Genomic DNA, 23,455 nt, shown 5'->3' with positions numbered 1-23,455 from the left:
AAAAAAAAAAAAAATCATATGTATTCAAAAATCAAAAGTAAAACCATAAAACAAAGTAGTAAATTATATAAAGATCTTTCTTCATAATACAATCATAAGACTATATAAATTACGAAACTAAAGTCAGAACATTCTAAGCAGCTATCTTGATAAATTTCAATTTCAATTAGACATGAACCCAAATCTTTACCTCAAAGACCTCATAAAGTCAATTTATAAAAGCCAGTTTATAAAACTAAAAGAGATAAGAGAAGCTTCTTACTACTTAAAGAGTGAAAGGCATATCGGATTCAGTTTAAACTGCTAAATATAAACACAACCCAAAAAGTTATACATCACTTGGAAAGAGACAAAAAAAACACAGAATAAACATAATGCTGGATGTATCTGCTATGGAAAACATGTTAATATGCCTAATATTTGGAAGCAGCAGATCTACAGTAAGCAGATCTATAATAAATAGCTTGCCTTGAGGAGTCTATTTTCACTAAATAGAAAAGATACCCAAGCTACGTTTGTCTCCATTATAATGACAACTCCTAACACTGGTAAAGACCCCATTTGATTTGTACCCAAAGAGGGTACAAATGCTGCAAAGGTATGTCTCACGTTCTCCCTCCAAGACCATTTGGGAAGGTAGGAACAATCAACACTTCTCAAATGATTGTTGTGAAAGGCTCCTTAAAGAAGTTTATGAGCAGAAAGCTATTAACCAAACATTTAGAGACATCCTCTCTATCTCCACGCCATCATCTTACACTAATGTGTGCAATAGGGAAACTTCAAGAGGCTGCAACAAGTTAAGATGTGATGATTATGTTGAAAGCATGACTAGCCAACTAGCCTTCTGCAACACGGTCTATGTGAGTGGCCACTGACAAGTACCCCCTCGTCCCAGCGCACACTCAATAGGCACAGTCCACAGAGGGTTGGGTATAAAAGGCGGGTGGGGGAAGGGGAGAGAAGAACGGTAGCCACAAATTCACTGCTCTGCCCACCACCCTACCCACCATCGACAATCAGGGTGATGTCAGTAAACCGATCCTGCTCTCGCTGTTCATTCAATCGGTCCAGGATCATTTTATGATGTTCCGGGAACTCCTGAAGGCATTCCATCGTCTCTTCGGCCTCCATGGCCGTCGGGCTGCTCTACAAAAGAGGAGCATGATAATGTACACCCATGAGCTCGGGCCGAGGCACAAAACCCCTAAAGCATAAAACAACAAAACCCAAAACCCCAGCTACGTGAAAAGAAGGGGTGGGGGGAGGGTGAGGCAAGAGGAGAGGAAGGCGAGGGAAGAAAGAAAGGCGAGCCGGGTGGCCGCCGCGCGTTGGGGGCCGGAGCCACGGCCGCGGGACTCCGAGCCTGACCTAATTGGAGTCGGGAGACGCGAGCTGAAGCGGGGTGGGCAGAGCGCCGGAGGCTCCGGGCGCCGGGGCGCGCAAGTCCGGCAGGGGAAGGGACCCGACAGCCGTGGCGGCGCCCTAACGGCCCGCCAAGCCCCTCTGCCCGGCCCTGGCTCCTGCGGCCCCGGACCCGGTCCGGCCCGCGGCCCACAACGACTCCCGGGTCGCCTCTCCCTCCCCCGCCCTCCCTCTTCTCCCCCTCCCCGACCGGGCCGGCACTCACTCAGCGAAGGAGGAGCGGCCCGGGCCTGCGCGTCACTTACGTCGACGTACTGCGTCACCGCGCTGGGCTCCGGCTGACGCGGACGCCGACCAAGCGCCGACCACGGAGCGAAGAAGCCACACCTCCACCGCCCGGCTAGTGGCGGATTTGGCGCTCGGCGAGGGTGAGGCGGCCAACGCTGGGAGGAGGAAGTCGGGCTGTGCTAGGGTAGAGCCAGTTGCGGGCCAGGCTGTACCCGGGGCAGGGATCCTAAATCATAAATCCTAAACCCCGCCCTTCCACCCACCTTCGCAGGACTCCAGGTGTGAGCGCTTCCGACCCGGACCTCGAAATAAACTCACAACTCGTCCCGGGTGCGCTTTTATTCCGCGGCTCCTCCCGCCCCGCCCCCTTCCCTCCCAAGCCTTGGGTGGGCCCGCCTTACCTAGCTCTTGATCCTCCCTCTCTCCTCTCTGGCCCTCGGATCTTCCCGGCTCTCACCTCTCTGGGCGAAACTGAACCCACACTGTTCCCTACCCCTAAATAGCGCCTCGCCCTCCATTTCCTCACGATTGCCCGGGCACTGCTTCTGCTGGGTCCGACCGGCACACGTGCGCTCGCTCCGAGACCCTGGCGGCCGCGGCGCGGGCGGCGGCCACGGGCGCGAGCACGTTCCGGCCGCCTGGGACCTTCCTCCCCGGTGCCCGCCCTCTCCGCGCTCTGCAGGCGGCACGTGCTTGCTAGGCTTGGGACCTGGATCTGCTCGGATTATTTACACATGATGCTATTACTACAGCTCTCCACTCCCAACCCCTGCGCTTAAAGAGACCAGTGACCTACAATCAGCCTCTCTTCCCTGGGTCATTCATTCATTCATCCGAAAAAAATGCTTTTGGAGGGTAACAGTCGAGATTTACTTTTTCTCGCAGAAGAAAATAGAGTGAGGATTAGGGAAAGACTCAAAATACCTGGTTATATGCAAGGGTGAGTGTAATCATTGTTTCAACAGACATTTATTTATTGAGAGCCAGCGCTGTGCTAGGCACTGTTTAAGGGACTGAGAAATTAAGTGGTGAATAAGGCGTATGTAGTTTGTTCCTTTCTAATCTTAGTCTGATGGAGTAGATAGATCTTTTGTACAGTTAATTGCCTGGATGCAGATTTCTGAGTGTTATGTGAGATGTGAAGAACAAGGTAATCTGGGGCGGGGAGTAGGGCTCCTTGAGGAAAACTAGTGACCTGTAAGAAGCAATATGAAGTCTGAGTGTTTTTACGCAAGGGTACACAGCGCATTCAGAGACAGCGAGATTATAGCATTCGAAGAACTAAAAAAGAATGTTGGTGGGGCAGACCCACCGGGGCCTGGTAAACAGTGTTAAAGATGATAGATTTTCTTATAATCACAAAGGGAAACCTTGAAGGTTGAGCAGGATAGTGACATACAAAGATTTACTTTTTAAAGAGGTAGTTCCAGCCCCAATATGGAGAATAGTCTAATAGGTGAAGATGCAAGTAGAGACCAGAGGGAAGCTGTTAGTAATCTGGATTAAATCGTGGTGGCAAATGGGATTAGAGAATTGGATGGAATCTAGAAATAGAATCAACATTGACTGGAAACATGTCATGGGTACTAAATAAATAATGTTGGATATATTCATGGTAAGAGAAAAAACACTCAAGGATGGCTCCTAGATTTCTGGCTTGAGTGGATGGATTGTTGGTACAATTTACCAAAATAGAGAATATAACTGGAAAAAATGATTGGGGAGAAAGGATGGGAAGGGGAGAGATGATTTTAAGGAGACAACTAAATACAGATGATGTCAACAAGGCATTTTATATATGGACCTGTATAGAATTTAGGGGAGAGAGCTAGCCATAGGGATTTGGAAATTTTTAGCATAAAGTGGATATTAAAGCCATGGAAACAGATTTTTTTTTTTCATCTATCCTAATGCAAATTTTGTTTATTTATTCATTCATTCATTCTTTAGTTCCAATATAGTTAACACACAGTGTATTAGTTTCAGGTGTGCAACATAGTAATTCAATAATTCCATACATCCCCCAGTGCTCATCAGACAAGTGCACTTCTTAATACCCATCCCCTATTTCACCTGATCCTCCACCCACCTATCCCTGGTAACCATCAGTTTGTTCTGTATAGTTATAGTTAAGAGTCTGTTCTTTGGTTTGTCTCTTTTCCTTTGCTCATTTGTTTTGTTTCTTAAATTCTACATGAGGGAAATCATCTGGTGTTTGTCTTTCTCTCACTTATTTCACTTAGCATTATACTCTGTAGCTCTATCCATGTCATTGCAAATGGCAAGATTTCATTCTTTTTAGGGTTGAATAATATTCCAGCGTGTGTGTGTGTGTCACTTCTTTATCCTTTCATCTATCAATGGATACTTGAGCCACTTTCATAATTTGGCTATTGTAAATAATGCTGCTATAAACTTAGAGGTGTATGTATCCCTTTTTTAAAAAATGTTTTTTTTATTTTGGGGAGAGTGAGTACACAAGTGGGGGAGGGACCGGGGGCGGGGGGGAGGCGGGACGGAGGATCAGAAGCAGGCTCTGCACTGACAGCAAAGAGCGCAATGTGGGGCTTCAACTCAAGAACCCATGAAATTATAACTTGAGCTGAAGTCACTCAACTGACTGAGCCATGCAGTTGTCCTGCATGTATCCCTTTGAATTAGTGTTTTTGTATTCTGTGGGTACACACTAGTGCAATTACTGAATTGCAGGGTAGTTCTATTTTTAATTTTTTGAGGAATCTCCATATCATTTTCTATAGTGGCTGTACCAGTTTGCACTCCTACCAACAGTGCAGGAGGGTTCCTTTTTCTCCACATCCTCACCAATATTTGTTGTTTCTTGTGTTTTTGATTTTAGCCATCCTGACAGGTGTGAGGTGATAACTCATTGTGGTTTTACTTTGCACTTCCCTGATGATGGGTGATGTTGAGCATATTTTCATGTGTCTGTTGGCCATCTATGTGTCTTCTCTGGAGAAATGTCTCTTCATGTCTTCTGCCCATTTTTAAATTGGATTATTTGGGGTTTTTTGGTGTTGAGTTATGTAAGTTCTTTATATATTTTGGATACTAACCCTTTATCGGAGATGTCATTTGCAAATATCTTCTTCCATTCAGTAAGTTGCCTTTTAGTTTTGTTGATGTTTCCTTCACTGTGCAGAAGTTTTTATTTTGATGTAGTTCCAATAGTTTATTTTTACGTTTATTTCCCTTGTTTCAAGAGACCTATCTAGAAAAATGTTGCTATGGCCAATGTCAGAGACAGTACTGCCTGTGCTCTCTGTAGGATTTTTATGGTTTCAGGACTCCCATTTAGGTCTTTAATCCATTTTGAGTTTATTTTTGTTTATGATGTGTGAAAGTGGTCCTGTGTTATTCTTTTGCATTTATCTGACCAGCTTTCCCAAAACCATTTGTTGAAGAGACTGTCCTTTTCCCATTGGGTATTCTGCCCTGCTTTGTCAAAGGTTAATTGACCATATAATTGGGTTTCCTATTCTGTTCCATTGGTCTATATGTCTGTTTTTGTGCCAGTACAATACTGTTTTGATTACTACAGCTTTGTAATATAACTTGAAGTCCAGAATCATGAAATCTCCAACTTTCTTTTTCAAAATTATTTTGAATATTGGGGTCTTTTGTGGTTCCATATAAATTTTAGGATTGTTTGTTATCTTTCTGTGAAAAATGCTGTTGGTATTTTGATAGATTACATTAAATCTGTAGACTGCTTTGGGTAGTATAGACTTTTTTTTTTAAGTTTTCATTTATTTATTTGAGAGAGAGGTGTGTGTGTGAGCTGGGGAGGGGCAGAGAGAGAATTCCAAGCTGGCTGCGCACTGCCAGCACAGAGCCTGATGCAGGGCTCGAACTCACAAAGCATGAGATCATGCCCTGAGCCGAAACCAAGAGCTGGACACAACCGACTGAGCCACCCAGGTGCCCTGGGTAGTATAGACATTTTAACAATACTTGTTCTTCCAACCCATGAGTGTGGAATGTCTTTCCATTTCTTTGTGTTATCTTCAATATCTTTTATCAATATTTTGTAGTTTTCGAAGTATAAGTCTTTCACCTCTTTCATAAGTTTATTTCTAGGTATGTTATTATTTTTGGTGCAGTTGTAAATGGGATTGTTTTCTTAATCTCTCTTTCTGCTGCTTTATTATTGGTGTATAGAAATTCAACAGATTTCTGTCCAGTGATTTTGTATCCTGAAACTTTACTGAATGCATTTATCAGTTCTAGTAGTTTTTTGGTGGAGTCTTTTGGGTTTTCTATATATAGAGTATCATGTCATCTGCAAATAGTAGCAGTTTTACTTCTTCCTTACCAATTTGAATGTGTTCTGTTTTTCTTGTCTGATTGCTGTGGCTAGGATTTCCAGTACTATGTTGAATAAAAGTGGTGACAGTGGGCATCCTTGTCTTCTTCCTAACCGTAAGGGAAGAGCTCTCAGTTTTTCCCCACTGAGTATGATGTGGGTTTTTCACAGATGGCCTTTATTATGTTGAGGTATGTTCCCTCTAAACTTACTTTATTAAAGGCATTTATCACGAATGGATGTTGTACTTTGTCAAATGCTTTTTCTGTGTCTATTGAAATGATCATGTGGTTTTTATCCTTTTTTCTTATTGAGATGATGTATTATGTTGATTGATTTGAGAATATTAAACTACCCTGGCAATCTGGGAATAAATCCCACTTGATCATGGTGAATGATTTTTTTTTGATGTATTGTTGGATTCAGTTTGCTAGTATTTTGTTGAGGATTTTTGCATCTATGTTCATCAGAGATATTGGCCTGTAGTTATTTTTTCCTGTGGTATCTTTATCTGGTTTGGGTGTCAGGATGATACTGACCTCATAGAATGAATTTAGAAGTTTTCCTTATATTTTTTGGAATAGTTTGAGAATAGGTATTAACCCTTCTTTAAATGTGTTTGGTAGAATTTGCCTGTGAAGCCATCTGGTCCTGGACTTTTGTTTGTTGGGAGTTTTTTGATTACTGATTCAATATTCTTACTGGTAATCAGTCTGTTCAGACTTTCTATTTGTTCCTGCTTCACTTTTGGTAGGTTATATATTTCTAGGAATTTATCCATTTCTTCTAGGTTGTCCAGTTTGTTGGCATATAGGTTTTCATACTATTTTCTTACAATTGTTTGTATTCCTATGGTGTTGGTTGTTACTTCTCCTCCCTCATTTGTGATTTTGTTTGAATCCTTTCTCTCTCTCTCTCTCTCTCTCTCTCTCTCTCTCTCTCTCTGAATCTGGCTAGAGGTTCATCAGTTTTGCTGATGTTTTGAAAGAAACAGCTCCTGGTTTCATCGATCTGTTCTATGGGTTTTTTTTAGTTTCTATATCATTTATTTCTGTTCTAATCTTTATTATTTCCTTTCTTCTGCTGGTTTTGGGTTTTTTTGTTCTTTTTCTAGCTCCTTTAGGTGTAAAGTTAAGGTGTTTATTTGAGATTTTTCTTGCTTCTTCAGGTAGGCATATATTGCTATGAACTTCCCTCTCAGAACCACCTTTGCTGCATCCCAGAGATTTTGGACCATTTCATGTGTTTTCATTTTCATTTATTTGTATGTACTTTTTGATTTCTTCTTTGGTATATTGGTTGACCCATTCATTATTTAGTAGCATGTTACTTAATCTCCATGTATTTGTGGTCTTTCCAGACTTTTTTCTTGTGGTTGATTTCTAGTTTCATAGCATTGTGGTCAGAAAAAATGCAGGTATGACTTTGATCTTTTTGAATCTGTTGTGGCTTGTTTTGTGGCCTAATATGTGATCTGTTCTGGAGAACGTTCCATGTACACTTGAAAAGAATGTGTATTCTGCTGTTTTAGGATCAAACATTCTGGTGCTCACTTCGGCAGCACATATACTAAAAATAGGATCAAACATTCTGAATATATCTGTTAAATCCATTGGTCCAGTGTGCCATTCAAAGCCCCAGTTTCTTTGATGGTCTTCTGTTTGGATGATCTATGCATCAATGTAAGTGGGGTGTTAAAGTCCCCTACTATTATTGTGTTACTATCAATTAGTCTCATTATGTTTGTTATTAACTGTTTTATGTTGGGTGCTCCCATGTTGGGTGAATAAATTTTTACAATTGTTACATCTTCTTGTTGGATTGTCACCTTTATTATTATATAGTCCTTCTTTGTCTCTTCTTGCAATTTTTGTCTTAAAATCTATTTTGTCTGATATAAGTATTGCTACTCGGGCTTTCTTTTGACATCCATTTGCATTATAAATATTTCTCCATAGCCTCACTTTCAATCTGCAGGTGTCTTTAGGTGTGAAATGTGTCTCTCGTAGGCAGCATATAGATAGGTCTTGTTTTTTTTTTTTTTATCCTATGTCTTTTGATTGGAACATTTAGTCTATTTACATTCAAAGTAATTATTGATAGATATGTATTTATTGCTATTTTGTTACTTGTTATGTGGTTGTTTTGTAGTTTTTCTCTGATCCTTTTGGTTTGCTCTTTTTCTTTAGTGATATACTTTGATTCCTTTCTCTTTATTCTTTGCATATCTGTTAGTGGTTTTTGATTTGTGGTTACCATTAGGTTTGTATATAACCTCTTCTGCATATAGCAGTGTATATTAAGTTGATGGTCGCTTAAGTTTGAACACATTCTTTACTACTCTTTCCCCAATATTTTGTGTATTTGTATTTCATATTTTACATCCTTTTATTTTGTGAATCCTTTGAGTTTTTACAGAAATACTTATTTTTACTGCTTTTGTGTTTCCTTTTTTTATACTCTCTTTTCTTACTGTAAAGTATGGCCTTTAATTTCCACCACAGAGTCTTTAATATTTCTTGTAGGGATAGTTTAGTGGTCATGAACTCTTTTAGTTTTTGTTTGTCTGAAAAACTCTTTATCTCTCCTATTCTGAATAATAGCCTTGCTGGAAAGAGTATTCTTGGCTATTGTTTAAAATTATCATCATTATTCACATGGTGTTTTTCAAGGTGAAGAAACTACACACAGAAATAGGCTTTTGAAAATTCTAGTCTATAGGACTACTTTCCTATACAACAATTGGGTTAGGATAAATAGAAACTCTCTCTCTATTTGGGATTCAAACTATCTAGTTCACAGTCTTCATCACTTTCTAAGGTCTTAAATCTAGTTCATATCATTCATTTTTACTTGCCTTGTTTTTAGAGCACATGCGTTTGGACTCTTGGTACACACGATCACAATGGAAGAGGGTGTAGAATTTTATCCCTGCTAAGTATCGATGTTTATGGGTGGAGTACAAAAGAAGAACCTCAAAGGACAACATGGCAGCTGGAGAAAGGAGGAAGAACAGGTCAGTGTTTCAAAAGAGAGGTTGTGGTCAGCAGTGCCAGATGCTACCAAGTGGTCAAGCTAACTAAATAAAGATTAGCAAGGGTTGGTCCATTAGATTTAGTATCATGATGTGTTTGGTAGAAGACCTTAGCAAGAACAGTTTTTAGTTAACTTCCCTGGAAGGTGGTAGTGGTGGTGAGAAGCCTGTATCCAAGTAGGTTAAGGAATAACTAGAAAAATAAAATGAAAGGATAATGATAGAATTCTCATTAAAAAATGAGGGAGGAAAGGGAGGGGTACATGTGGGTCAAGCTAGTTTTGTGTTTGGGGATGGGAGAAACTTAAGCAATTTAAACGCTGATGGAAAAAGGATCCAGTAGAGGAAGATGATGAAACTACGTAAGGAAAAGGGGCTAATTGTGTAAGAGAAGAAGAAACTGGAGAAAGTGATGTTGAGAGGATATGTGAATGAATCAGCCTTAGACAGAAGGAAGGACATGTCTTATCATTGAAAAGATTAATAGAGTGAATGCTCTTAGGAGTGTGGATTTGCTTTCAAGAGGTTGAGATTCCTCTATAACTGAAAACATTTACTTTTTCCATGAAATAGGTGGCTGTTATCTACTAAAAGCCAAGATTAGGAGGGGTGTGTGTGTGTGTGTGTGTGTGTGTGCGCGTGTGTGCATACACACACTAGTGCGCACGTGCTGGGGAGGAGAAGTTTGAGATTGGAAGATATTTTAGTTATTTAAGACTGTGTAACAAATTGCCCCCAAATGTAGTGGCTTAAAACATTATTATTTCACAATTTCTGTGAGTCAGGAGTGTGGATGTTACTTAGCTGGGTTTTCAGGGTCTCTTAACAAGGTTCCAGTCAAGATGTCAGCTGCTGTGACCTCAAGGGTTGGCTAGGGGAGGATCTGCTTCCAAGGTCACTTGGAACAACAAGTGGTTGTTGACAGAATTCAGTTTCTCCTGGGCTATTAGACTGAAGACTTCAGTTTTCTTTGCAAGGCCTCCCTCCATGTGGGGCTCACCATAGGGAATGACAGCTAGATTCCATCAAAGAGGAAGAGAAAGTGAGCAAGACAGAAGCCAAAGTCTTTTTGTAACCTAATCTGAGAAGTGGCATTCCACGACTGTTGCTGTATCTTTTTGTTAAAAGCAAGTCACTGTGTGCAGCCCATAGCCAAAGGAAGGCACATTCTGGGAGATATAATCATTGTAAGCAATCTTTGAAGCTGCCTATCACAGAACAAAATGGAAAAGATTTGAAATGGATCTTGGGCATAGTAATATCACAGTGGCATTGATAGGATCAGTAGAAGTTGGTGAGCAGCCCTCAACACTGCAATTTAAGATCTGTTTCTGACCCACTCATCGTTGTTGTTGCTATTGGTTTTTCTTGAAAGATTTGTGCATAGGGCTTAAGAAAGAACCCTATTTGTGCATAGGGTTCACACAATACTGAAATGACCCATTGATATGTCTGTCCCTGAGATTGGAATTTTCTTGAGGATTGATAATATGTCTGATCTGTGGTCTCTCAGAAGTCAACAGGGCATGACCACTTTCACCTTTGGAGGTTCCAGGTATATTAAAAAAATTAAGAAATCTCAAAGTAACTTTCTAAAAACTGTGACCTGTTTAAAATATTTAACAGATTTCTACTTTTTCACAAATCAAAATATAATACAATGCAGTTATGCTTTTCGAAAGATAAATGACAGGATTTTCGGAAAGAAGATATCAATTCATAGTGCCAAGCAGGCACAAAAATGTAAAGTTTTAGAATTACCATATATCATTCTTGTCACTGCAGCTCTGTGGTTGAGGCCTTTCAGGTAGATGAAGCCTCGCTTCAGAGGGGCCTCCCGCCTCCTCTGGCACCAACTCTCAAGCCTAGGATAGTGGTTGGTTCATAGCAGACATTTAACAAATGTTTGTTGACATTTTTTCTGAAACAAAATCTTTCAAGAATGATTCATTTGACTTCTGAAAGTCAAGGTACCAGAATATGAGTTTTCTATTAGGACTCTTAAAATTCCATTTTACACATGATTTTGAGACTTTGAAGTGCTTTTACTATAGTTCCAGTGCATGACTTTCCCTCAGGCTTTCCTAGCATGATTCATAATTCTCCTTTGGAAAAATCTAAGCTGAATTCAAGGAATGTATGTGTAATGAGAAAGGGGCAGGGGAACAAATAAACACAGAAAATCTCTACCTCAACTTTTGACCCCATGAGCCCATGTTATTATGGATAAATCCAAGGGATGACTGAATCAGGGAACTCTAGAGCCATCTTACATGTATGTTAGGGTAAAGACTCTGGAATGTACTAGATACATCCTAGCCATCCCAGGCTCCCCCAGACTAGGAAGACCAACACCAAGTCTTTGGGACAGTGGGAATTCCCTGAAACTCAGCTTCTATCATCTTATTCCATACACTTTTGCCTGGTAAGCTCATTCTTGGTCTTGCTGAATATATAATCCACACCTATATCTCCAGCTTCGACATTAATATTCAGCCCCAGGCTGGTGGCTCTGTTGGGATGCCCCTAGGGTACCTCAAAACCACATCTAATGTACATTAAGATTCATTACCCTCATTAAAATTATATTCTTGGTTATTGATACCTACATCTACCCATTAGTAGAATAATTCAGAAACCTGAAACTTTTTTTCCCTACTTCTCTCCCACACAAACATCTAATTGATATATTACCCAGTCCTGTTTATTTTAAACCTTAATAACTCTCAGGCAACTGATTAACGGTATTTCTGGAAAGATGTTTGGCCATTTTTATGGAGGAAGTTTGACAGTTTCATATCCTTCCACAAGTTGTATAATATTTTTTAAAATTTTATTTATTTTGAGAGAGAGAGCACCTGTGAGCACATGGGGGAGGGGGGGAGAGAGAGAAAGAATCCTAAGTAGGCTCTATTGTCAGCACAGAGCCCAATGCAGTGCTCCAGTCCACGAACCTGTGAGATTGTGACTTGTGTCAAAATACAGAGTCAGATGCTTAACTGACTGAGCCATCCAGGTGCCCCACAATTTGTACAGTGTTATGTAAGTCAAGGGTACAGTAAAATCCCCAATTTTAAAGTATATAGATGTGAGTATGGGCATGGCAAGAGTGGGCATTAAGAAAATGCAACAATATATCAATACTGGCTGTCTTTTGGGGCGCCTGGGTGGCTCAGTCGGTTAAGCATCCGACTTTGGCTCAGGTCATGATCTCACGGTCCATGCGTTTGAGCCCTGCGTTGGGCTCTGTGCTGACAGCTCAGAGCCTGGAGCCTGTTTCAGATTCTGTGTCTCCCTCTTTTTCTGACCCTCCCCTGTTCATGCTCTCTCTCTCTCTGTCTCAAAAATAAATAAATGTTAAAAAAAATTAAAAAAAAATACTGGCTGTCTTTTGATGGTAGAATAAGAGAATATTTTTCTTTCTACAAGGTTCAGTATTTTCTAAATGTTTTACACCAAGTATGTGTTATTCAATGTGAGTCCCATGAAGTCAGATACAATTTTTTTGTTCACTTACGTATTTGAAGTTCCAGAACAGTATCTTATATGTGGCAGGTGCTTAATAAATATTTGTTTGTTGAATGAATGAATCTTTTTTTTTATGTTTCTCAGTCTATGTGTTCATGATTGCTATTGAGAGAGACAGACAGACAGAATGTGAGCAGGGAGGAGCAGAGAGAAAGGGAGACAGAATCTGAAGCAGACTTCAGGCTCTGAAGTGTCAGCACAGAGCCTGACATGGGGATCGAACTCACAGACCGCGAGATCATTACCTGAGCCGAAGTCAGATGCTTTAACTGACTGAGCCACCCAGATGCCCCGAATGAATGTATCTTTATCATGTAAAAAGTCATATGAAAATTATTAAATGTACTAAAATTCCATTTCATCCTCTTCTTGGATTGTATCTTATTTTAATAATTATTCATCCTTTCCTTTAGATCACCTGTGGCTGAAATGGTCAGCAGTGGCCATGCCTGCAAAAGTGGTTCCTGGCTCTTGATTTTTTTTTTTTTTTTTTTTTGCCCAACCTTACAAATATTTGCCCTCTATTCTTTCCTTTCAAGTTCTTCTGCAGGCATTGCTAAGCAGATTGGTCCAAAATGAGTTTTCAGAGAAGTGACATTAGCATCATGGTGGAATAAGAGATTTTCCTTTGTTTTTGGCTGCCCTCTCAACAACATTGATTCAACATCCATCCACAGACAAAAGTGGTTTGTGGGAGCTGTGGAAGGCAGCACCATACACCAAGGGACCCAGGCGAAGTCTTGCCCACCTATATGCGAGGTAGTAGGCATACATACCTTGGTCCTGACTGTGGACCCTGCAATGGTCCATGAACCAGCTCCAGCCCCTCTCAGCTGTGGTCCTGGAGACCCTGGAGAACACTGTCTTACACAATCACCAACAGACAAAAAGAGCTTTTGTGGAAATCTAGGTTTCTGAAGAAGTTCTAGCATGACGTTGGAGAAGAAAAAAAAAAGTTTGGATGCATTGGAGAGAGTAAGAAAACAGCTTGATTTTATCTTCATCATCCCTCCCCTAAGAGAGCACAGCTTGGGGCCAAGATCTTGGCCTGTGATTTCTCTGGAGTGGGGGCAGGGAATGCGCATGTGAGTGAGCCCTGCCTGCCACACCACCCCAGCTATGCAGAATGCCCAGAAGGAGGCACTCTCCCTACTGTGGCAGCAAGAACAAGTTTTGGCTGGTGGCTAGTGAGCATGCACAGAAAGCCAGTTCAAATCAGCAAGCCAGAGACCATAAACTTGAGCTTTAGTGCCACCTTTGGGAAAACAAAAGAGAAACTCAGCACTAGGTCAGCACTAGGCGAGGTTCACTGTAGGATCCAGAGAAGGCATACTAACTTAAGAATTCTGCCACAATAGGGAGCAAAAAGCATGAAGCAGGTGTACCTTTAGCAGGTCTAAGAAAGATTAAGAATCTCTAGCACGGCTGACAAGGCACTTCTCTCCCAAAAACAGTTAGTAAAGACTGGAGAAAGTGATTGCCATTTCAATTGGGAAGACAGCAATGCAAAACTTCAAGGAACATGAAAAATCAAGAAAACATGACACCACCAAAGGATCACACTAATCTTCCAGTAACAAATCCCATAGGCATGGAAATCTGTGATTTACCTGATTAAGAACTCAAAATTTTAAGGAAGGTCACTGAGCTATAAGAAAATAGAAAGACAATTCAAGGAAATCAGGAAAACAGTGTGTTACCAAATGAGAAGTTTAATAAAGAGATAAAAAACATAAAATGGAACAAAACAAATTCTGGAGGTAAAGAGTACAGGGAATAAAATTTTAAAAAATGCAACAGAGAGCAGCACCAACAGCAGAATGAATCAAGCAGAATAAAGAATCTGTGAGGTAGAAAACAGGAGGAGAAATTCAGAGGAGAACAAAAAAGAACAAAGGAAGAATGAAGGTGTGAAGAAAGCTTTCTCTTGGTAGAAGAGAAGCAATCTGTAAATTATTGGAGAATCAGAAGAAGGGGAAGAAAGTTAATTGAAAGAAATAATGATTGGACTCCCAAATCTGAAGGAGGGATTTGTCCATCCAAGTTCAGGAAGTTCATAGGACCCCAAACAAATTCAACCTAAAAAGTTGTTCTCCAAGATGCACTTGAATAAAGATGTCAAAAATCAAAGACAAAGAGAGAATCATAAAAGTAGTAAGGGAAATAAAACATCACTTACAAGAGAAGCCTGCTATCAGCAGATTTCCCAGCAGAAATGTTAGAGGTTAGGAGAGAGTGGAATGATACTATTCAAGGTTCTGAAAGAAAAATCTGCCAATCAAGAATACTCCATCTGGTAAAGTTAACCTTCAGAAATGAGAGATAAAGATATTCCCAGATAAACAAAAGCTGAGACCAGACTCATGGCAGTTCATTGCCATGAGACCTGCTTTACAAGAAATGCTGAAAGGAGTTCTGTAAACTGAAATGCAAGGGCACTAATGAATAACATGAAAAATATGAAAATATACACAAATACATGGTCAAATTCAGAATACTCTAAAACTGTAATATGGTGGTATGTTAACCCCTTACTCTAGTATAAAGGCTAAGCATATTAAAAATAGCTATAGCTACGATACAGGTATGCCTCAGAGATATTGCAGGTTTAGGTCCAGACCACCACGATAAGGCAAATATCACAAAGTGACTCAAATGAATTTTTTGGTTTCCCAGTGCATATATAAACTTACACTATACTGTAGTCTATTAACTATGCAATAGCATTCTAATATATATATCTTAATTTAAAAATACTTTATTGGAGGGGGAACCAGGATGGCTCAGTTGGTTAAGTGTCCAACTTAAGCTCAGGTCATGATCTCATGGTTCCTGAGTTCAAGCTCTACATTGGGCTCCACCCTGGTGGTGAGGAGCCTGATTAGGATTCTCTCTCTCCCTCTCTCTCAGCCCCTCCCCTTCCCTCAAAATAAATAAGTAGACTTAAAAAAATACTTTATTAGTGTGCCTGGGTGGCTCAGTCGGTTAAGCATCTGACTCTTGATTTCAGCTCAGGTTATGATCTCTTGGTTCATGGGATGGAGCCCTGCGTTGGGCTCTGCACTGACAGTGTGGAACCTGCTTTGGATTCTCTCTCTCTCTCTCTCTCTCTCTCTCTCTCTCTGTCCGTCCTTCCCCCACTTGTGCTCTCTCTATCTCAAACTAAAAAAAACCAAAAAACAAAAAAAAACTTCATTGTTAAAAAATGCTAACCATCATCTGAACTTTCAGCAAGTCATAATAACTGATCATAGATCACCATAACAAATAATAATGAAAAAGTTTGGAATATTGTGAAGATTACCAAAATATGACAGGGGCAAATGTTGTTGGAAAAATGGCACCAATTAGGCTCGCTCAAGGCAGGGTTGCCACAAATCTTCAATTTGTAAAAAACACAGTATCCGTGAAGTACAATAAAGCGAAGTGCAACAAAATGAGGCATGGCTGTAATTTGTTAATGAATACACAGCATACAAAGTGGTAAGTTGTGACCTCAAAAACATAAAACAGGGAAGTAAGTGGGTAGGGTTTTTGTATGTGAATAAAGTTCACTTGTTCTCAGTATAAAATATGGATATAGCTATAAGATGTCTTACATAAGTCTCATGGTAACCAGAAAGCAAAAATCCATAGTAGATTTCACAAAAGAGGAAGAAAAAGGAATCAAAGCATACCACTACAGAAGGTCATCAATTCATGAAGGAAGGCAGCAAGCAAGAAAGATGGGAACAAGGGAAATACAAGAAAGCCAGAAAGCAATGAATAAGATTGCTTTAGTAAGTCCTTCCCTATCAATAATGACCTATGTAAATGTATTAAATTCTCCAATCAAAAGGTATAGAGGCGTACCTGGGTGGCTCAATCTGTTAAGCATCTGATGTCGTCTCAGCAAATCATCTCGAGGCTCCTGAGTTTGAGCCCCACATAGGACTCTTTGCTGTCAGCACAGAGCCTGCTTCAGATTTTCTGTCTCCTTCTCTCTCTGACCCTCCACCACTAGTGTGCGTGCGCTCTCTCTCTCTCTCAAAAATAAATATACATTAAAAAAAAAAAAGGTATAGAGAGGTTGGATGAATAAAAAAATAAGACCCAACTCTATACTGCCTGCCAAAGAGTCTCTTCAACTTTAAAGACACACATAAGCTCAAAGTGCAGGCTAGAAAAAGATACTCCATGCTAGTGGAACCAGAAGAGAGCAGGACTAGCTATGCTTACATCAGCCGAAATAGACTTTGAGCTAAGTGGTAACAAGAGACAAAGAGGGTCAATATATAATCATAAAGGGTCAATTCATCAGGAAGATACAACAATTATATGTTTTATATATATATATATATATCTCCAACATCAAGCACCTAAATATATTAATAATATACTAACAGATCTGAAGAGAGATAGACAGCAATTCAGTGAGAGTAGGGGACTTAAATACTCCATTTTTAACAATGGATAGATCATCCATACTGAAAATCACTACAGAAACATTAGACTTGAACTACATTGTAGACCAAATAGACCTTATTGACATATGCAGAATATTCAATCCAACACATTCTTCTCAAGCACATGTGATGTATTTTGGATACACCAAAATACAAGATCTATACCAAGCATAGACAATATGATAGGTTACAAAACAAGTCTTAGCAAATTTAAGAAGATTGAAGTCATACTAAATATCTTTCCCAACCACATGCTATGAAACTAGAAAACAATAACAGGATGAAAACAGGAAACTTACCAAATATGTGGAAATTAAACATTCCACAGGTAAACAACCAACACATCAAAGAAGATATTAAAATGGAAATTTAAAAAAAATCTTGAAACAAAAATTAAACACAGCACACCAAAATTTGTAGGATGCAGCAAAAGCAGTTCTGAGGGAAGTTTTTTCTATTTCTTTTTTTTTTTTTTTTTTTTTATAAAGAGATGGAAACCAAGAAACAGGCTCTCTCTTTTTGTTAAGTTTATTTATTTATTCTGAGAGAGAGAGATTGCGCATGCCTGAGTGCAAGCTGGGAAGGAGCAGAGGGAGGGAGAGAGAGAATCCTAAGCAGACTCCATACTCAGTGCAGAGCCTGATGCGGGGCTCAATCCCAGGAACCACCTGAGCCGAAATCAAGAGTCAGACACTTAACCAACTGAGCCACCCAGACATCCCATATTAGGGGAAGTTTACAGTGACAAATAAACTTATACATTAAGAAAAAATAAATCTATCAAATAAGCAATCTAACTCATATCTTAATGAACTCGAAGAACAAACTAAGCCCATGCTAGCAAAGGAAGGAAGTAACAAACAGAGCAGAAAGAATGAAATAGAGACCAGAAAAACAACAAAAGGAATCAATGAAATTGAGAGCAGATTTTGTTTTTAACTTTTTATTTATTTTTGAGAGACAGCATGAATAGGGGAGGGGCAGAGAGAGAGGGAGACACAGAACCTGAAGCAGACTCCAGGCTCTGCACTGTCAGCACAGAGCCCGACACTGGGCTCAAACCCACGAGCTCTGAGTCATGACCTGAGCCTAAGTCGGATGCCCAACCGACTGAGCCACCCAGGTGCCCGATGAGAGCAGATTTTGTTTTTAAAGTTAAACAAAATTGACAAACTTTTAGCTAGATTAACCAAGAAAAAAAGAACACTCAAATAAATAAAACCAGAAATGAAAAGGAAACATTATAATGAATACCACAGAAATACAAAGGATCATAAAAAATTACTGTGAAGAGTTGTACGCCAATATATTGGATAAACTAGAAGAAATGGATAAATTCCTAGACACATAAAGTTTACCAAGACTGAATTAGGAAGTTAAAAATTTGAACAAATAATGAGTAGGGAGATGGAATCAGTAATCAAAAACCTCTCAACAAAGAAAAGCCCAAGACCAGATGGTTCACTGGTGAATTCTACCAAATGTTTAAGAAGATTTAACATAAATCCTTCTCACTCTTTCAAAAAAAAAAAAAAAAATTGAAAACGAGGGAACATTCCCAAACTCACTTTAAGAGGTCAGTATTACCCTGACACCAAAGCCAGTTAAGAACAATATGAGAAAACTACAGGCCAGTATTCCTGATAAATCAGATGCAAAAATTCTCAACAAAATTCTAGCAAACGGAATTCAACAGCACATTAAGAGGATCATACACCATGATCAAGTGGGATTTATCCCTGGGATATAAGGATGGCTCAATATACACAAATTAATAAATGTAATATACCACATTAATTGAATAGAAGGTAAAAATTATTATAATCTTAGTAGATTCAGAAAAAGCATGTGAGAAAAATACTTTCATGATAAAAACTGCTAACAAATTGGGTGTAGAAGGAACATACCTCAACATAATAAAGGCCACATATGACAAGCCCATGCCAATATGATAATGGTGAAAGTTTGAAACCTTTTACTGTAAGATCAGGAAGAAGACAGGGTGCTCACTCCTACCACTCATATTAACATAGTAGTGGAAGTCCTAGCCAGAATAATCAGGCAAGAGAAAGAAATAAAGGGCATCTAAATATGAAAGGAAGAATAAAACTGTCTTTGTTTACAGATGATTATATATATATATATGTGTGTGTGTATATATACGTATATATATATGTAATGTTATAAACATATGTAATAAATATAAAATAAATATATAAATATTATATATGTGTTATGTCTAAAGAAAAGCACGTTCAGAAGAATGAAATGGGATCCCTTACACCCCTCACAAAAATTAACTCGAAATGGATGAAAGACTTAAACATAAGACTTGAAACCTTAAAACTTCCAGAAGAAAATAGGAAAAGCTATAGGGGAAAATCTGAACTTTGGTCTTGTCAATGATTTTTTGGATATGGCACCAGAAGCACAAGTAACAAAAGCAAAAATTAGTAAGTAGGAGTATACCTGATAAAAGGCTTCTGCATAGCCAAGGAAACAACCAACAAAATGAAAGGTAACCTACAGAATCCAAGAAAATATTAGCAAATTATAGGTCTTAAAAGGGGATAATATCCAAATATATAGAGAACTCTTACAACACAATGGAAAAAAAAACTCATTAAAAAATGTTCATAGGAACTGAACAAGAAGACATACAAATGGCCAATAGGTGCATGAAAAGATACTCCATTATTAATCGTCAGGGAAATGCAAACCAAACCACAATGAGATACTGCCTTAGAGCTCTTAGAGTGGCTGTCATCAGAAAACAAGAGATAAATGTTACTAAGGATGTGGATGTGCACTCGTGGTGGGAATGTAAATTAGTACAGCCATTATAAAAAACGGTATGGAGATTTCTAAAAAAATTAGAACTAGAACTATCATATGATTTATCAATCTCACTTCCGGGTATACATCCAAAGCAAATGAAATCAGGATCTCAAAAAGATATCCGCACTCCCATGTTCATTGCAGCATTGTTCACAATAGCCAAGATATGGAAATAACTTAAGTGTCCTTCAAAAGGTGAGTGGATAAGATATGGTGTGTGTGTGTCATATATGAATACCATTCAGCCATGAAAAAGAAGGAAATCCTGCCAACAACATAGATGGAACTTAAGGGCATTATATTATTTTTAAAGTATTTTTTAATGTTTATTTTTGAGACAGAGAGGGCGCAAGTGGGGGAAGGGAAGGGAGAGAGGGAGGGAGAGAGAGAGAGAGAATATGAGAAGTAGGTTCCCAGTCAACAGGAAGCAGACAGCCCAATGCTGGGCCCAAACTCCTGAACCGTGAGATCATGACTTGAGCCAAAGTTGGACACTTAACCGACTGAGCCACTCAGGAGCCCCATGAGGACATTATATAAGAGAAATAAGTCAGGTGGAGAAGATAAATATTGTTTGGTAGATTCTACATGTAGAATCTAAAAAAGATAGACACAGAGTAGAATGGTGGTTGCTAGGGCCTGGGGGGCAGGGAGAAATACAGAGATGTCAGTCAAAAGGTACAAGTGTCCAGTTAGAAATGAAAAAGTTCTGGGAATCTAATCTACAGCATGGTGACTATAGTTAACAACACTACATTGTGTACTGAAAGTTGCTAAGAGAGTAAATCTTAAATGTTCTCACCACGAAAAAGAAATGGTAATCATACAAGGTAATGGAACTGTTCATTGAGGCTATGGTAATAATCATTTTGCAATATATGTCAAATCAATACCTTGTACACCTTAAACTGACGCAATGTTATATGTCAATTACAGCTCAGTAAAGCTGGAAAAACCAAAACAAAATGAGTTTTCAATTCCACTTTTTTGGGGGGAAGGCAGCATCGCCTCCTAGTGGCTGTATCAAGAATGGCAACGTTGATCAATCTTCAAGACTGCGTAGCATTAGGCCCCTGCAAGTCCCAGGTTCTCCAGTGAACCAGGAGGTCCTGCTTGAAGCCCTGCGTGCTGCTGCCCCCTAGTGGTGAGTGAGCAGGCACAGGCCTCACAGCTTTTCTCTAAGGCTGGAGGGGATGCGAAACTTCCAGGCAGAAAGTTAGCAAACGTTGAAATTGGCTGGGCTATTGAAACCAGCCACAGTCCACCATCCTCCCTTCAAGCCTCGGGAGATATTGGAGTCAGGCAGGAGGAATCGTCAGGGCCTGCACTGGGAAGAGGGCTGAGATGTGGTTCTTCGGTGGAGCTGCAGGATCTGTCGGTGCCATTCCCCTACTTGTGTGTATGCAAAATGAACACGACGCGGAAAGAGGACGGAGCGCATCTGCTCGCAGTGACCCAGGGCCAAATGGTCTTTTTCTTTTTTTTCCAAATGAATTCAGGTGACTGTTGGTTTGCGGGGGCGGGTGTCTCTAACGGATCAAAAGTGACAGGTGCGTCACACTCCAGTTCGCCTTTCAATTCTACAGGTGTTTTGGTTGTTTTAGTTTGGGGTTGTTTGTTTATTTGTTTTTGCTTCCCAGCCCTAGGTTTTGAAAGAGGACTTCCACTACCCCCATTTTGACCCCAGTATGTACTTTCTAATTGATTAAGTTCTTCTTTCCAGCGTATCTCTTAACTTAGGCAAAAGACCCTGTGGACAGAGCATCCTGTGATGGGAACCGAAATTACCCCTTCAAGCAATAAGCACTGCCCTGTGCCAGCAAGACCCTGTGATCGATCCCAAGATGATGACCGATCTGACCTTTACTGCCCACCTGCACATACCCAGCAACTTTGTCTCACATTTTCCTTATATAAACCTAGAAGTATTTCCAGCACTTTGGACAGGTTGTGTGACATTAGTCCACTTTTGTCCCAGTGCTGGCCTCACTGAAATACATTCCTTTCTGGTTTCACCACCGCTGGTCTCTCTGCCTTTGGATTTTGTCAGTGTGGCCAAACCTGGTCTGTTTGGGGCCCCCGAGCCAGGTGCTCTTGCACCCCTGTACCCCGCTTACGGTTTCCTTCTCTCCCATTTTTTTTTCACCTTATTTTTCTCCCTCGATTCACCTGCTCTGATAGCTCTAAGCCTCAGTGCCATCTTCTTTTCCGAGTCTAGAACCAAGACTCATGCAGCCTTGAAGGGTTGTGGCATAAATGTAGGTGTATTCAAGATGAGCCCATGGAGGCACCCGGGTGGCTCAGTCAGTTAAATGTCTGACTCTTGATTTTGGCTCAGGTCATGATCTATCTTATGGAGCCCCCCCCCTCACCCCCCCCCCCCCCAATCATGCTCCATGCTAACAGCACAAAACCTGCTTAGGATTCTCTCTCTCTCTCTTGCTTCTGCCCCACTTGTGCATGCACACTTCCTCTCTCTCAAAATAAATAAACTGTAAATATTTTTAAAAATAATAAAATGAGCCCATATTCTTCCCTGTTCTCTTTATCATTTCTCTCTGCCCCTCACAGATACACCTGAGTCCACTGTTATGGAAAAGAATAGATTCCATGATATAAATGCCATTTACAGTGATGTAAATGGAGAGACATGACCAACAGACCAATGGAACATACTATTGAGCCTAAAAACAGCTCTGCACAATCTGGACACCACATGTCTCATAGACTAGAAACAGCACTATTTGTGAGACATATCCTGATTCCCAATATGTTAAAATAAGAAAAAATTTAGAGTTCCTCTGCATATAATCAATGCCTAATCTATGGCACTCCCAGTCCCTCCCAGTTCCTACCCCCCCCCCCCCACCTTCACACCCTAATTGCTTTCATGAATGAATGTTCTTTTCACAGCACTTGAGCTCAGAACCTCTCCCAGTGGGCAGGTAGCCTTTAAGCCAGGCCTTAATGATCACTATCTCCTAGTATTCATGTCTGTCTTTTCATCTTCTGTTGAGATGGGCTGGACCTGGTGATTTTCTTCCAAATATAGCTGGGTAGATTCAAAAGCTGAGTCAGTCTCTGCTGAAGCTGAGAGCTGGAGGTTTGTCAGATAGCTATCCTCCTCACAGCTGGGCATCGAGTCTTTTTATTCAGGGGAGAACTGAACAGTAAGTATCAAACTCATCAAATATACCAGAAAACCAGTGTTCATACTGATACTTAAAACTAACTGAACTGGGCACCCTGGTGGCTCAGTCAGTTAAGCATCCGACTTTAACTCAGGTCATAATCTCACACTCCGTGAGTTCAAGCCCCATGTCGGGCTCTGTGCTGACAGCTCAGAGCCTGGAACCTGCCTCGGATTCTGTGTCTCCCTCTCTCTCTGCCTCTCCCCTGCTCATGCTCTTTCTCTGTCTCAAAAATAAATAAAAACATTAAAAAAATTTTAAACTAACAGAACATTTATTAATCACCACTGGATGTTGCTATGACATACCTTTTCTCTGCAAATTGATAAAGGAAAAGAATTAAGCATTTATTCAGTCATTGCCATATGAATTGCATCTTAGTCTAAGAAAACAATTAGTAAGAGAAAGTACATATTTATAGTAGACATCTATTAATACATGA

The 23,455-nt window shown here is 40.0% G+C and overlaps 1 protein-coding gene and 1 long non-coding RNA gene across 11 annotated transcripts in view; one reads left to right on the top strand and one right to left on the bottom strand.

Annotated features, from left to right (window-relative positions):
- Positions 1 to 2,328, bottom strand: part of ZNF131 (zinc finger protein 131) — a 30,625-nt gene extending 28,297 nt beyond the window's left edge. For 3 of the 10 annotated variants that reach the window (XM_060634545.3, XM_060634554.3, XM_060634553.3), the window contains exons 1-2: positions 1,671 to 1,780; positions 1,011 to 1,149 (exon numbers count right to left, since the gene is read on the bottom strand). In XM_060634545.3, coding sequence (XP_060490528.3) covers positions 1,011 to 1,134 — 124 coding nt within the window. In that variant the 5' untranslated portion in view covers positions 1,135 to 1,149; positions 1,671 to 1,780. The other 7 variants (XM_060634544.3, XM_060634549.3, XM_060634550.3 and 4 more) reach the window with 7 other exon arrangements.
- On the top strand, positions 1,711 to 12,900 carry LOC132680787 (uncharacterized). Its single transcript, XR_009610705.2, has 3 exons — positions 1,711 to 1,793; positions 8,846 to 8,993; positions 12,652 to 12,900. It is a non-coding gene; the product is annotated as an uncharacterized LOC132680787 (long non-coding RNA).
- The last annotated feature ends 10,555 nt before the right edge of the window (positions 12,901 to 23,455 follow it).

This window comes from Panthera onca, chromosome A1 (assembly GCF_046562875.1).
Source record: "Panthera onca isolate mPanOnc1 chromosome A1, mPanOnc1 haplotype 2, whole genome shotgun sequence".
Taxonomy (NCBI): domain Eukaryota; kingdom Metazoa; phylum Chordata; class Mammalia; order Carnivora; family Felidae; genus Panthera; species Panthera onca.
Note: the sequence above shows the minus strand (reverse complement) of the source record. Positions and strands in the feature narration are given on the sequence as shown.